The sequence below is a fragment of the Gossypium hirsutum genome, chromosome A05, assembly GCF_007990345.1.
Source record: "Gossypium hirsutum isolate 1008001.06 chromosome A05, Gossypium_hirsutum_v2.1, whole genome shotgun sequence".
Lineage (NCBI taxonomy): Eukaryota > Viridiplantae > Streptophyta > Magnoliopsida > Malvales > Malvaceae > Gossypium > Gossypium hirsutum.
The window spans coordinates 84,896,162-84,908,451 of NC_053428.1; the positions used below are offsets into that span (position 1 = coordinate 84,896,162).

Sequence of the window (12,290 nt, forward strand, 5' to 3'; positions counted from 1 at the left end):
CGTGTCGAGCCTAAGGAGGGTGATGCGTCGTTGAGAGCACCAAAAATATCCTATTCCCTTTAAAATAGTAAAATTAATAGTAAAGATAATAGTAAAGGAGAAGTAGGGTCGAATCCTCAGGGACCGGATTATACGAATGCTTGTTTCTCAAAATCCTGGGCAGAATCGTGCCCAAGAAAACCTGCGTGACAGAAAAAAAATAAAATAACAGAATTAGAGATTTGATTTGGAAAAAATAAAAAAAAAACAGAATCTAAAGTTGACTGAAATTGTGATTACGAAAATAGTAAAAATAATAAAGAGAGTTGAAGGAAAAGAAATTCTTATTGGTAGATTCCAGCCTCCAGTTGTCTCATTCCGCCTTGGGTTCGATCCTCGGCTTTTAAATGACCCTCCTCAACTCAAGTAAACCAGTTATAGTGGAAGAGGACGCCTACGACCACCAGCTCCAAAGATTAGACTTACGATTTTTAGGGAACTTGACTTTAGCTAGTAATCTATGCTAGATCAACATTCTCAATGGCGAATCCCATGCCATTTTGTCTCGCCAACCTCTGACGCAGTAAGTTAACGAACCGACTATGCAATCCTTCCAAAACATACAAAGCGGCCGCCTTTGCATATGCTGAAAAGCTTACTTCTTAAGGGCCATGGACGGAAGCGTTAGCCCGTAGTACGAAGAAACGATGAATACTTGGCGAGAAGGCTAAGTACGAATTCTAGGCCTCAAGAACCCTTTTTGGGGAATATTGACAACTTTCGGCTAGATAGGTTTTAGTGGCTCATGATAATGGTGGAAAAGAAAATAAATATAAAAAGGGTGAAAGAAAATATGAAGAAACAAAAGCCTAGACTTTCAGGGGGAGAGTCTATACAGAAAAAGATAAATCAAGTAGAGTCATTTCACCCTCTATTTATAGTGCTAGGGAGATAGTCTAATTTAACTTAAATTCTAAAAAGATAAATACATTTAATTAAAGATAATTAAAGATAATTAAAATAAAATCCTAAAATTTAAATAATCCTAATAATTATCCTAATATTAATTATCCTAATATAAATAAAATGGAGTATTATAAAATAAAATCTCTTCTTTTTGCGTTTTTAGTCCTTGTGTCTTCCATGCTCACACTTTTGGCACAATCTTTTTCCTGTGTCGCATATCAGCCCATTGTGTCTCCAAATTTACACTTTTGTCCCTTAATTTTGCTTTTGCCTCCAAATCAGTCCCTAAAAGATAAAAAGACATAAATAGCTCAAATTAGTAGAATCAAGCTCAGAATAAACACATGATTAATATATAAAAATACGTTATTCTAGAGCATTATCAGAGGGTAACGTGTCGTTATGCATGTCATTTATTTACTCCCTAATACTATTAGAGTATACCCAAAAACCAATCATGAGATGATTGTAATAACATATTTGTTTTACCTCGTTTATTAATATAAGGCATTGCCATTATTATTTCAGTTTCTTTTCTGTGTATATAAATATATTGTTTTATAACAATGTCCTGAGAATAATATGATTATTCTTAAAAGGTCCTTAGTTGAGTATTATTGTGGGCTTGGACAACAATAATGCATTAAGATTAACGTGTAGTTTATTGATGATAAAGTGTTGTCATCGACATAGGATGTCAAAATCAATACATGAGTATGTGTGTTAAAGAACAACATATTGGACTGACCTGTTATGAGTATGTTTCTTGAATTATTATGGAATAGTCACAACATTACTCATAGTGATTACTATGTATACAATCCTCAAACTTGAGATCATTATTATCCCAACATCGTGAGTCGTATATTTTGATACAGTCAAACGTCCACCGTAATTGGTTGTTCTATAAAGGCTGATGTTGGATATACCACAATCTATGTAGTGGAATATGGTTGATCAATACAAGATTTGTCCCTCCTACATAATGGGAGCTATATCTTAGGCTACTTGATTGAGTAAGACTAGAAATGCATGGTCATGCTTGAATAAGTTAATATGAGATATCATACTTATTTATTTATCATAGTCTACACAGGATATCAAGAAACATTAGATGGACTATGCAAGTGTGACTATTCCATGACTTGTGTCCATTCTAGATATAAAGAACAAAAGGATTTAATACATGAAGGGTTAATCATAGAGAGGTTATGCCGAATCATGACTTCTTGTAACTTAGGTAGCAATGATGCATTACTAGGTACCGCTCATTGTTTGTAATATTAGAGTCGTTCTAGTATTACTGCTAATGTTACAAGAACCTACAAGGTCACACCCTATAGTTGAAACGAACGGAATTCAAACATAGTTGGTATTATTTTTAGCTGTCACATAAATTGAATTGATTATAGAATGAATTTAATTGGACAGTTAAATATCGAACGAATAATATGTACAAGTATGTTGTACACATAACGAGAACACGATTAAATTAATATATATGAATTTGATTTGTACAAAATTTAACTAAACATAATTTACGAAAATCCTTGTTGTAATTATTGTAATTATAATTTATGATCGAATATTATTATAACTATTGTAATTGTAATTTTTCAGTCAAACATTATTATAATTATGGTAATTATAATCGATTAATTGTTATAATAAATTTTGATTCATATTAAAATATCAACTATTCTCGAATTAAGAAATATAGGGTTTTAAAGAAAAACCTAATATACCCGAAATATATAGAATGAAGTCTAGCAGACGTCAAATAGATTTTCTCTCTAAAAAAGTTTAAGAAAATTATTGTCATTCGTTGTCACACCGGGTGGATTACGTAAAGGCCGAAACATTTCGTAGTGACTTGAAATCGACATACAATTGTGTAATCAGTTTCACAATAATTATCTTTAATTTTCCAAACTATTAAAGGTACTCGTTCGTACATTTATCATCCTGATTTATTCCTCACACATGACTCCCTAAATGTGATCACTAAATTTATTTTTTCCACTGCGTCATAGAAAATATCGATGTTCTAACAAATACGTGCATGAAAAAGGAACGAGAGAAAATCCATTAATATATAGAATTTTCGTATCCTATTACTTTAAATTTATCTTAGGAATCTTTGGCATTTCCATAGCTAAAAAATTCAATGATGTAAAATTTTTGTGTAGAATATAGCTCATAAAATGTTAGTGGATGCTTAATCCAAATATTAATATATAAAATACTTTATAAATTTAATTATTTTAATATTCTAATATTATTTAAACTCTGTAACAAGCTTGTGAGTCCGTCTAACCCATCTAAATCCAGAAAAAAGTTTCTCAACTTATTAATCTTTTTTTTAAATATTTTTTTAAGCTTTTAATAAATTTCTTTTTGAATTTTTTTATTGTTATTTAGAAATATTATTTTTTATTTTAAATCATATCATATAATCCTCTTTAGCAAGACATTCGTATATGTAATTTCACAATTGTGTTTTTTCTTTTTATTTTTTAATCTTAACTTTTGAGTGCAATGTGAATTTTGTAAACATTAAAGATTAAATTTGTTAATTTTTTTTATATATAAAATCAAATTGATAGAATATGTAAATATTAGAGGACTAAATTTATTATTAAAATAATAAAAAGAAGTTTATGTTGGCTTCAATCCCTCATCTAACAACAACTAATAGGGGAGTTACTAAAATATTTAATTTCAAAAAATTGAAGACTAAATAAAATAATAATAACAATAGTTGGATGACCAAGCTAGAAATAATTGTATAGCTAAATAACTATTTTTGTACTTTATCCTTTATGTTGTGGTTATTGTGTACCTGCTATGTTTTAATTTAAGATTTAATATCTATATTTCAATTTGATCTAATTTGATTCTTGTACATAATGTCATTATTTAGCCATATAATTTATTCTTCTACAGAATATCATTATTTATCCTTATAATTGACACTTTTAATTATTTCGATCAAAATGTTTAGGTAATTTTTTAAAAATATTTATTTCAACTTATCATGTCAAAATTGTTCTTTTCTTTTCTTTTTTGTGTGTGTTAGAAAGGTATTTTTTAAAAGAAATTTGTTTTATTGTTTTAATTGAAATAGTTTAAGATGTTAATTATTTGAACTAACTAATATCATTATAAATTTAAAGCATCAACTAATGTCAAATTAAAATATGAAAACTAAATCTAAAATGTGGGCAAAATAGATGGATCAATTTGAAATTTTACCATTATCTTATAACAACTAAATAAGGGAAAAATAAAAAGAACCATATCATTAGTTATCCAAATAAGTAGCACCTTTAATGATTTCAAACCTACATTTAGAAAAATAACATTTATCCCAATTCACTATATTGAAGTAATTATTTAATTGCATAGAATTACTAAGGGTGTGCAAGTAGTAAGTTTTCGAGGATTTTTCGTGAGTATGGTAGGAAATTTAAGCCAGATATTGTTGGCCTTTCCAAAACTAGAGTTAGTGGTGACAAAGTTGATTCAATCATTGCAAGTCTTGGTTTTAAATGCTCGCATCGAGTGGAAGCTATTAGTTATTCTAGGGGTATTTGGGTTGGGTGGAAGGAGTCGTTACAGGTTAATATAATCCAGAGTCATCCTCAATTATTTTTTATTCAGGTTTTAGATGACACTTTCAAATGATCGATTTTTTTGTCTTTGTATACAGTAGTCTTGAAAGTCATAAGCAAATATGGCTTTGGGAGGTTTTGAATACTACTATCCATCGTTTTGATTTCCCATAGGTGGCATTAGGATATTTTAATGCGATTTTAGTCTCTAATGAGAAAAGAGGAGGGCAAGTCATTGGGAAAATGTGTTCCTTTTTTTTGGAGAATTTATGGATTCTTCTAGGATACATGATTTGGGTTTCAGAGGTAAGGTAACACCCCAAACCCGGTCTAGACGTTATGATCGAATCCGAAGATGTCACAAAGAATGGGTTTTAAAAGCAGAGTTGTCTCATCAAATCATTCGCATTTCATAATTCACATACATTCACAATTTTACTGAAAACACCATTTAATTAGTTCATTTGTCAAAAACTTATTACAATGTAAGTCTTAAAATCGTTATATTTTGAAAATACAATCGTGTTTTTAGAAAAATCTTTTTTCGCGTAAAACCATCATTTTAAAAGAAAAATGTTTTGTTGAAGCATGCAAATTATCAAAAAATCGAAACCAAAACCAATAGTTAAAAATCCATACAGTTTAGAGAGTCCCAAAAATTACAAACTCTCAATTGAAAACCAAAATCTTAAATAAAACCATAGATGAGCAAGTTTTAACAATTTACAGTCGAATGGTCACCGCTGAGTCTCTGTCGCACCGATCTGCTTAAATCTGTGGACTACCTGAACAGAATAGACATACAAATATGAGTTTTCGTAAACTCAGTGTGTAATCTAACAGAATTAAGCATGCAAACATACAATAATCTCATAATCAATCAGATATAGATTCGAGCATGTGCCCATTTCAAATACAGTAAACAGAATCAGATATACATAATCCTACCTCCATCCTCTACACACAATCTCCGACCATCCCAACACACCATGTGTGGTTTAAAACACCCACCCATCCCTACACACAATATCGTTCCATTATGACACATGTTAGATAATGTGCAGCTAAGCTGCCAAAATATAGGCGATGATCGCCGTACAGAATACTTCCTCCTCATATACAAATCCCACCCCAAAATCATATATAGAAACAGATACAGAAATAACAGACTAGATATGCTCAACATACTTATATACAGATATCATATATACATATAGCAGAATGGACGGTCATGCATAGTAGTGTCTTACTAAGAGCATACTTATCAGAATATCAAATCACATAAACTAGGGTTGGGTCACTACAGGAAAATAGGGCTTTAGCGGCGTTTTTTGAAAAAACGCCGCAAAAATTTTAAAATACAGAGCAATAGCGACGTTTTTTAAAACGCCGCTAAAAACAGAGCAACAGCGGCGTTTTAGTAAAAAATGCCGCTAAAAACAGAGCATTAGCGGCGCTTTTGGTAAAACGCAGCTAAAAACCAGAGCATTAACGACGCTTTTGGTAAAACACCGCTAAAAACCAGAGCATTAGCGGCGCTTTTGGTAAAACGCCGCTAAAAGTCATATAACCTCTAAACCCCCAAAAAATCATAAACACTAATCTATAACCCCTAAAATAATAATTATTAAAATTTATGATTATACAATATATTAAATATTTTCTTATATAATCGTAAAAGAGATAGTATTGAATTTAAAATATTGAATTAATTATCATTATAGTTTAAGGTTTATGGTTTAAGATATATGGTTTAGGGTTTAAGCAGGTTTATGAGTTAACTATGGTTTAAGATATATAGTTTAGGGTTTAAGGTTTAAGAGTTAACTTGTATTTGAAGGTTTGTGATGAATTATGATTTTAGGGATTATGATTTAGGGTTTAAGGGTTAGGGTTGAAGTGACAATTATTAACTTCTTAAGAGATAGTTTCCTTTCCAGATTCTTACCTGGGATGCTATTAAGAAAGGGTGATTTTGATTGTGGCAAGCTTAAATATTAATTAGCATTTGTTGAACTATGTATAATTTCCAAGTTTATATAACATAGAAATATCTTACAGAGTGGACATTATAACGACTAGAGTGTTCCAATAGAGAAATTGTTTTATTAAAGTTATGTAACTTTGTATAAATAATAATGCTATTGTGTATTTTTATCTGTTTTTTTTGTTTAATGCTCACAAAAAACCTAGGACATTTTAGTTAATAAATTTAATGACTAGTGTTTATGTTAAGTTGAAAACTTAAATCTTGAAATTGAAAAGGGTAAATATAAAAAATACGCATGAACTTCAATCTAATGTGTAATATCATACATAAATTCTGATTTTGTGCGATTTTAAGCATAAAAGTTTGATTTGATCCAAATTTATAAAATCACTAATTATATTATTGAATTATAAACATTTCATGTTGACATGTTGCATACTCAAACAATTATATTAATTTGATATGAAAATAAATGAATATTTTCATTTCTTTAAATGTGTACAATTAATCAAATTAAATAAAAGTTTCATGTATACGTATAAACCACAATTCAAGTTTCATGTGTATAATTACATCAAATTAAAATTCATGTATCAAATTGCATATTGAATCAAAAGTTCTTTGATATATTTATCCCAATTTGAAAGTATAAAAATTAAAATGAATCAAATTAGACTACATGAACTATTTTTGTATTTTTTGAAAAATTAAAATGCTCAATGATATTATTCTTTTTTTTATAAATTTAAAAAAATATAAATTTAAAATATTATAAATATAAATTTAAAATTAGAAATTTGATATGTAAGAGATTGTTTGCTTACATTAGATAATTTTAATTTAATAATTAACTACAGCCATTTAATTATTTGTTTTCTTATTAAAATACACGATATTTATTTTCAGAGTACTTGATTTTTTTATTTATAAAAACTAATTTATAAAAAAATAGTAATAATAAATATTTTATAAAATTATTTAACTAATAATTTTTAACAGATAAAATAAAAAAAATTTTAACAGAGCAAAACGGCATAGTTTTATTTCAAATGAAATAATTTTGGTGGCGTTTTTATGAAAAACGCCACAAAAAGTTAAGAATAACTCCACAAAAAAATTATTTAAACGATGAAGAGAAAGAAAAGTAGGCAACTTTAAGTCATGGACATTTAAACGATGCCGTTAGGTCCCGTAACGTGTGGTTGGTTAGGGCTTGGAGGGCCCGTCTTCAACCATTTTCTGATTGTCACAAGCTAAAAACCCGAGCAGCTGCTCGGAGGGATTTTTTACATTTATTCTGCGCCGAAACAATTGGAAAATCCCAATCCCTTTTCTGTATATTTTCTTTGGGGGCAGAAAGGTAGAAACTTGTTTGTTCTCTTGAAGATTAAGCATGCCATCTGAGGACTCGAAGTCAGTGAAAAAGGAGGAACCCGAAGAGGATAATGAGGACCTCAAAAGCCTGAGTTCGATGGGGGAGAATCGTAAGAAGAAACCCTCGAGTAATAGCAACAATGCTGCTATTTCTAACTCGAAATTGCGTCCTAAAGAAGCCAAAGTGAAGAAAGAAGAGCCGATAGAGACTGATGATGAAGACGAAAAACCCATCTCTAAAAGGAGCTCCGCTACTAAAGCGACCAAGCCCAAGAAGGAAGAGAGCGACGATGAAGACGAAAAACCAATCTCCAAAAGGAGCTCCGCTACTAAAGCAGATAAGGTTTTTGGAATTCCTTTTCTGCTTTCTCTTTGTCAAAAAAGACTTCTGTTCTGTTCTGTATTTGTAGGAAAAAAAAAAGATAATGTGTTTGGTATTTTTGTTTCCGCTATAAATTTTTGAAGGAAAAAGAAATGAAGAAAAAGAAGAAAAAGGGGGAAGAAAAGAAAGCGGCTGCTGGGAAGGAAGTGAAGCGGGAGAAGAAGGTTTATGATTTGCCCGGTCAGAAGAGGGATCCTCCTGAGGAGGTACCTGGACTTAAGCATTTTTTGGGGGGGATTTATTTTCCTAATTTTTGAGTAATTTATCATTGTTTTCACTGTTGAATTTCAGAGGGATCCACTGCGGATATTTTATGAAACAATGTACCAGCAAATTCCCCATAGTGAAATGGCACAATTCTGGTAAGACACAATTCCCCAAGTCCTGCATTAACTTTTTATGGATAATGTAGTTCATTTCTATGGCGTGTTGTAGTTCTGTAATGTATGCAATATAAGGATTGTGAATGCTTAGAAGTCATTTTATCCACTGTTTGTGCTGTGATCTCATTAATTTGAGAACTGAAAGCTGTGTCTGCTACTTTCCTTGGGGGCAGTATGTGCTTGAATGCTGTGATAGCTGTGCCTTAACAAAGACTGGTGCAGTTAAGAATGGTGAATAAACAAAATCTTGACCAGATTTGGGGTGTCAAGTTTGTCATTTGGGTTACTATATTTCCTTCGGTCAGTCGGGTTTATTCATAGAAGTAATGCAAAAATTTGCCCAAATAGAGTTGATGCAACTTAAAGTGTGTATCTTTAGGTTTTGGTTCTATTGATAGTTTTTCGTTTTCTTTTGTAATTCCTATTTCTGTCTCTCAAGTCCCAACTCCCAAGTGACGAATTTTCTTTTGTAATAGGCAGAATTTTTCTAATTTGTTCTCTTTAATTCCCGCAATGGGGCAAGCCTTGCCCCAAATATTTTACTTTGTTGCAATGAACTCACAATCTGAAAGAAAATTGATTGTGCATCTGAAACTGAAACAGCTAATATTGTGCCAAATGGTCTGTGATCCTTCTTTGTACAATGCAAGAAAGCTTTCTTCAGAATCTCTTGCTGAGTGTCATAATCTGCTGATTCGTACCTCAATATTTGGCTCTTCAATTTTATATGTTGCTACATTTAGACTTTTCTTCTTCTTGGATGGAAGAATGATACTGCAATATGTTGCTACATTGATGATGAAAATTTTTGTCTCATTTATTTGGTTCTTGTGATCAGTGTCATCTCTTTATACCCATTCCATTTGATCAACTCATATCAATATAGTCGCAGTTGATTAAACTGATTTTACACACACAAATGAAAAGAAAAAAATCCTTTGCATATATAATGTCCTCTTATATAATGTCCTTTCCCTTCTTTCACTTTCATATTTGTTTGTTTTACTCTTCCTTTTATAAATCAGATTATTTTTAATAGTTCTTTGTTTATTTTTTATTATGAGTTTCTATTTTCATTTCATCTTGAGCTTTCTGTTTTCTCACAGTAAAGATTTTTAAGTTTACATATTTATAATTTTTTCAGTGAATATACACCAAGGCTTATAAAGAAATTAGAGGGTATCAGGGTAATCTCTACCTGTAACTTTGAACTTTTTACTGGTGTAACTAAAATTGCGGTGGACGTGTCAATTTCTTTCTGCTAACTATGGACCTTTGGCTTCATTATTTATCCCTGCATTAGGTCAAAAGAGTTGCAGCTGGCTTGTTGCATTCAACATGCATTGATGGTAATTTGAAATGATTTCTCTTATGGTCAATCAATTTTTATGACCTTATTACTGGACATATTCCAAACTTTTGTTTTCAGATCTTAATTTGTCTAGGTATTGCAGAAACTGGGTCTTTGTTTGTGTTTGGGGATAAAGTGGTAGCTAATCTTGTAAGTTCTAAACCTGTCAGTTTTAACATCACCTAATGTTTCTAATCATATGGCATTTTTGAGTGATGTTATCTTAATGAAAATATTTAGGGATTTGGGGAGGCCAAGAATGCAACCATGCCATCCATGATCAATACATTGCCATATTCAGAAGAAGTTGCATGTGGTGGCTACCACACTTGTGTTGTAACAAGTAATTCTCTTATCTTCATTATTAAATGTTTTTGCATGTTTTTATTTATATGACTCACGATTTGGAGCCATCATTTGTTGCAATTCTCATGTTAGATAGATAGAACCTAGACTATCTTACCATGCTCTTATTATTTCCTACTCAGGATAAATCCTCTACAGAAAGTTTAAAGGTTAACTTTCAAAAGGAAGTCAGACTAGAAATACAAAGCAAACATTTTTGTTGTTTGAAAATCTTAAATCGATGTATCTTTTAAAAATTTCATGCTTCAATAAATTATGAATATTCTCAATGATTATATAGGTTAGAATGAGTAAAGACCTAGAAGAATAGAAAATGATATGTCTATAATCAATGACAGGAATTGTAGGAAAATATGGTTTCATTTATGGACTTATGTCTGAATTGTGTTCCAGTGCTTGAAAATTAAGTGCAAGTTGATGTGAATGATAATGTCCTGGAGATCATATGGGAAGATAATAATTAAAACATGGAGGTTAAAAGGATGATAAGGAGAAGGAAGAGTTGGACTTTAAGGGTAAAAATGTGTCAAATCTAGTGAGGTTTGTCATGACATCTCCTTTAACCTTCATTTGACCCTTTTTGTCTTTTTCATATATGCTACTTATTTTCTTTTTGAGGCCTTTACAAGTCCATCAACATGAAACTAGACTTATGCTTGTCACTTATTTACAGCGACAGTAGAATTTACGATTAGCCTAGCATCAGTTTTTTTATAATGGGTTTACTTTTTACTGATTTCACTTTCATTACAGTAGATGGTATAGCTAATTTCCTTGTTTTGCTCAGTCAGGTGACCGAGATTCCGTTTAACAATTTTTTTTATTGCTGGAACAAGTCTTAACCAAGATCAAGATCAAAGTACTTCACTAAGTTATATATACAGGCATTGCAATGAGAGGTGATGATGATTTGGCATTATATTCTCACCAGGATGAATTTTGTTTTAGAAATTGTAATACTTTGTGTGTCTCTGTGTATGTGTGTGTTTTTTATGTATTAAATTACATATTGAATCAATGTTTATGTATTAAATTTAAATTCATTAATTTTTATATTTAGTTTTGAAGTTTAAATTTTAATGGAAAATTTAATTTAATTAATATTTTTATTTATCCTTAAAAGTATATAGTTTAAAGTTCAAATTTCAAAAATTAAACATAATATAATATTTAACATAAAAATAAATATTATTTAATTAAAATAAAATAATTTTTTTAAAGTTCATGATTTTTAGCGGCATTTGTAGGAAAAGTGCTGTTAAAGGTCATGACCTTTAGCGGCGTTTTTTGGAAAAGCGCCGTTAAAGGTCATGATCTTTAGCGGCGTTTTTTTTAAAAAATGTCACTAATTTTTGCGGCGGTGTATATAGTAACGTTTTTTGCGGCGCTTGGAAAAGCGCCGCTAAAAGTACTAGTGGCGCTTTAAAACATCGCTAAAGGCAAAAAAAATGTCGCTAAAAGTCTGTTTTCCTGTAGTGGGTTATCCCTTACCGACCCTACGGTAAACACAGTCGATCGAAATGACCCGTGTGACCGTAGAGAAATATTCAAGATTATGGGCACACATGCCCGTGTGGACCCACACGACCAGATTGGCCTTGCTTGTATAGCCCACACGGCCAGACCCAAAATCTACACGTCCAACTTGGCCTAGCCCGTGTAGCCCACACAGCCACACTCCGGCCACTACACGGTTGTGTCTCGCGCATGGCCTCACAGTCGTCAGACACATGGCCGTGTCTCCCACACGGCCTACTACACGGGCGACTACACGCCTGTGTGTTGTCAACAGAACAGTTTTTTGGCTTTCGCCAAAGCTCAATTTTTCGTGATTCAGGTACATACCTAGTACAATTTCAATGCAAAAACACTCTCGAGGCTACCA

At 31.3% G+C, this 12,290-nt stretch overlaps 1 protein-coding gene across 8 annotated transcripts; it reads left to right on the top strand.

Annotated features, from left to right (window-relative positions):
• Positions 1-7,696: 7,696 nt before the first annotated feature.
• On the top strand, positions 7,697-11,464 carry LOC107957001 (transcriptional regulator ATRX homolog). 8 transcript variants are annotated; one of them, XM_041112552.1, is made up of 8 exons: positions 7,697-8,266; positions 8,389-8,511; positions 8,597-8,667; positions 9,833-9,875; positions 9,992-10,037; positions 10,134-10,189; positions 10,280-10,382; positions 11,197-11,464. In XM_041112552.1, the coding sequence occupies exons 1-8, from the start codon at positions 7,943-7,945 to the stop codon at positions 11,214-11,216; spliced, it is 786 nt and encodes a 261-aa protein (XP_040968486.1). In that variant the 5' UTR covers positions 7,697-7,942; the 3' UTR covers positions 11,217-11,464. The 8 variants fall into 8 exon arrangements, 6 of the variants coding, with proteins under 6 accessions (XP_040968486.1, XP_040968489.1, XP_040968487.1 ...); XM_041112555.1 differs by having other exon boundaries at positions 10,143-10,189; positions 11,193-11,464; XM_041112553.1 differs by having other exon boundaries at positions 10,143-10,189.
• The last annotated feature ends 826 nt before the right edge of the window (positions 11,465-12,290 follow it).

Bases quoted from the DNA above. Each gene is read 5' to 3' on its own strand.
- LOC107957001 (XM_041112552.1), top strand. From the start codon at position 7,943: ATGCCATCTGAGGACTCGAAGTCAGTGAAAAAGGAGGAACCCGAAGAG. The intron at 8,512-8,596 runs GTACCTGGACTT...GTTGAATTTCAG, and splicing joins AGAGGGATCCTCCTGAGGAG to AGGGATCCACTGCGGATATT. The intron at 8,668-9,832 runs GTAAGACACAAT...TAATTTTTTCAG, and splicing joins AGTGAAATGGCACAATTCTG to TGAATATACACCAAGGCTTA.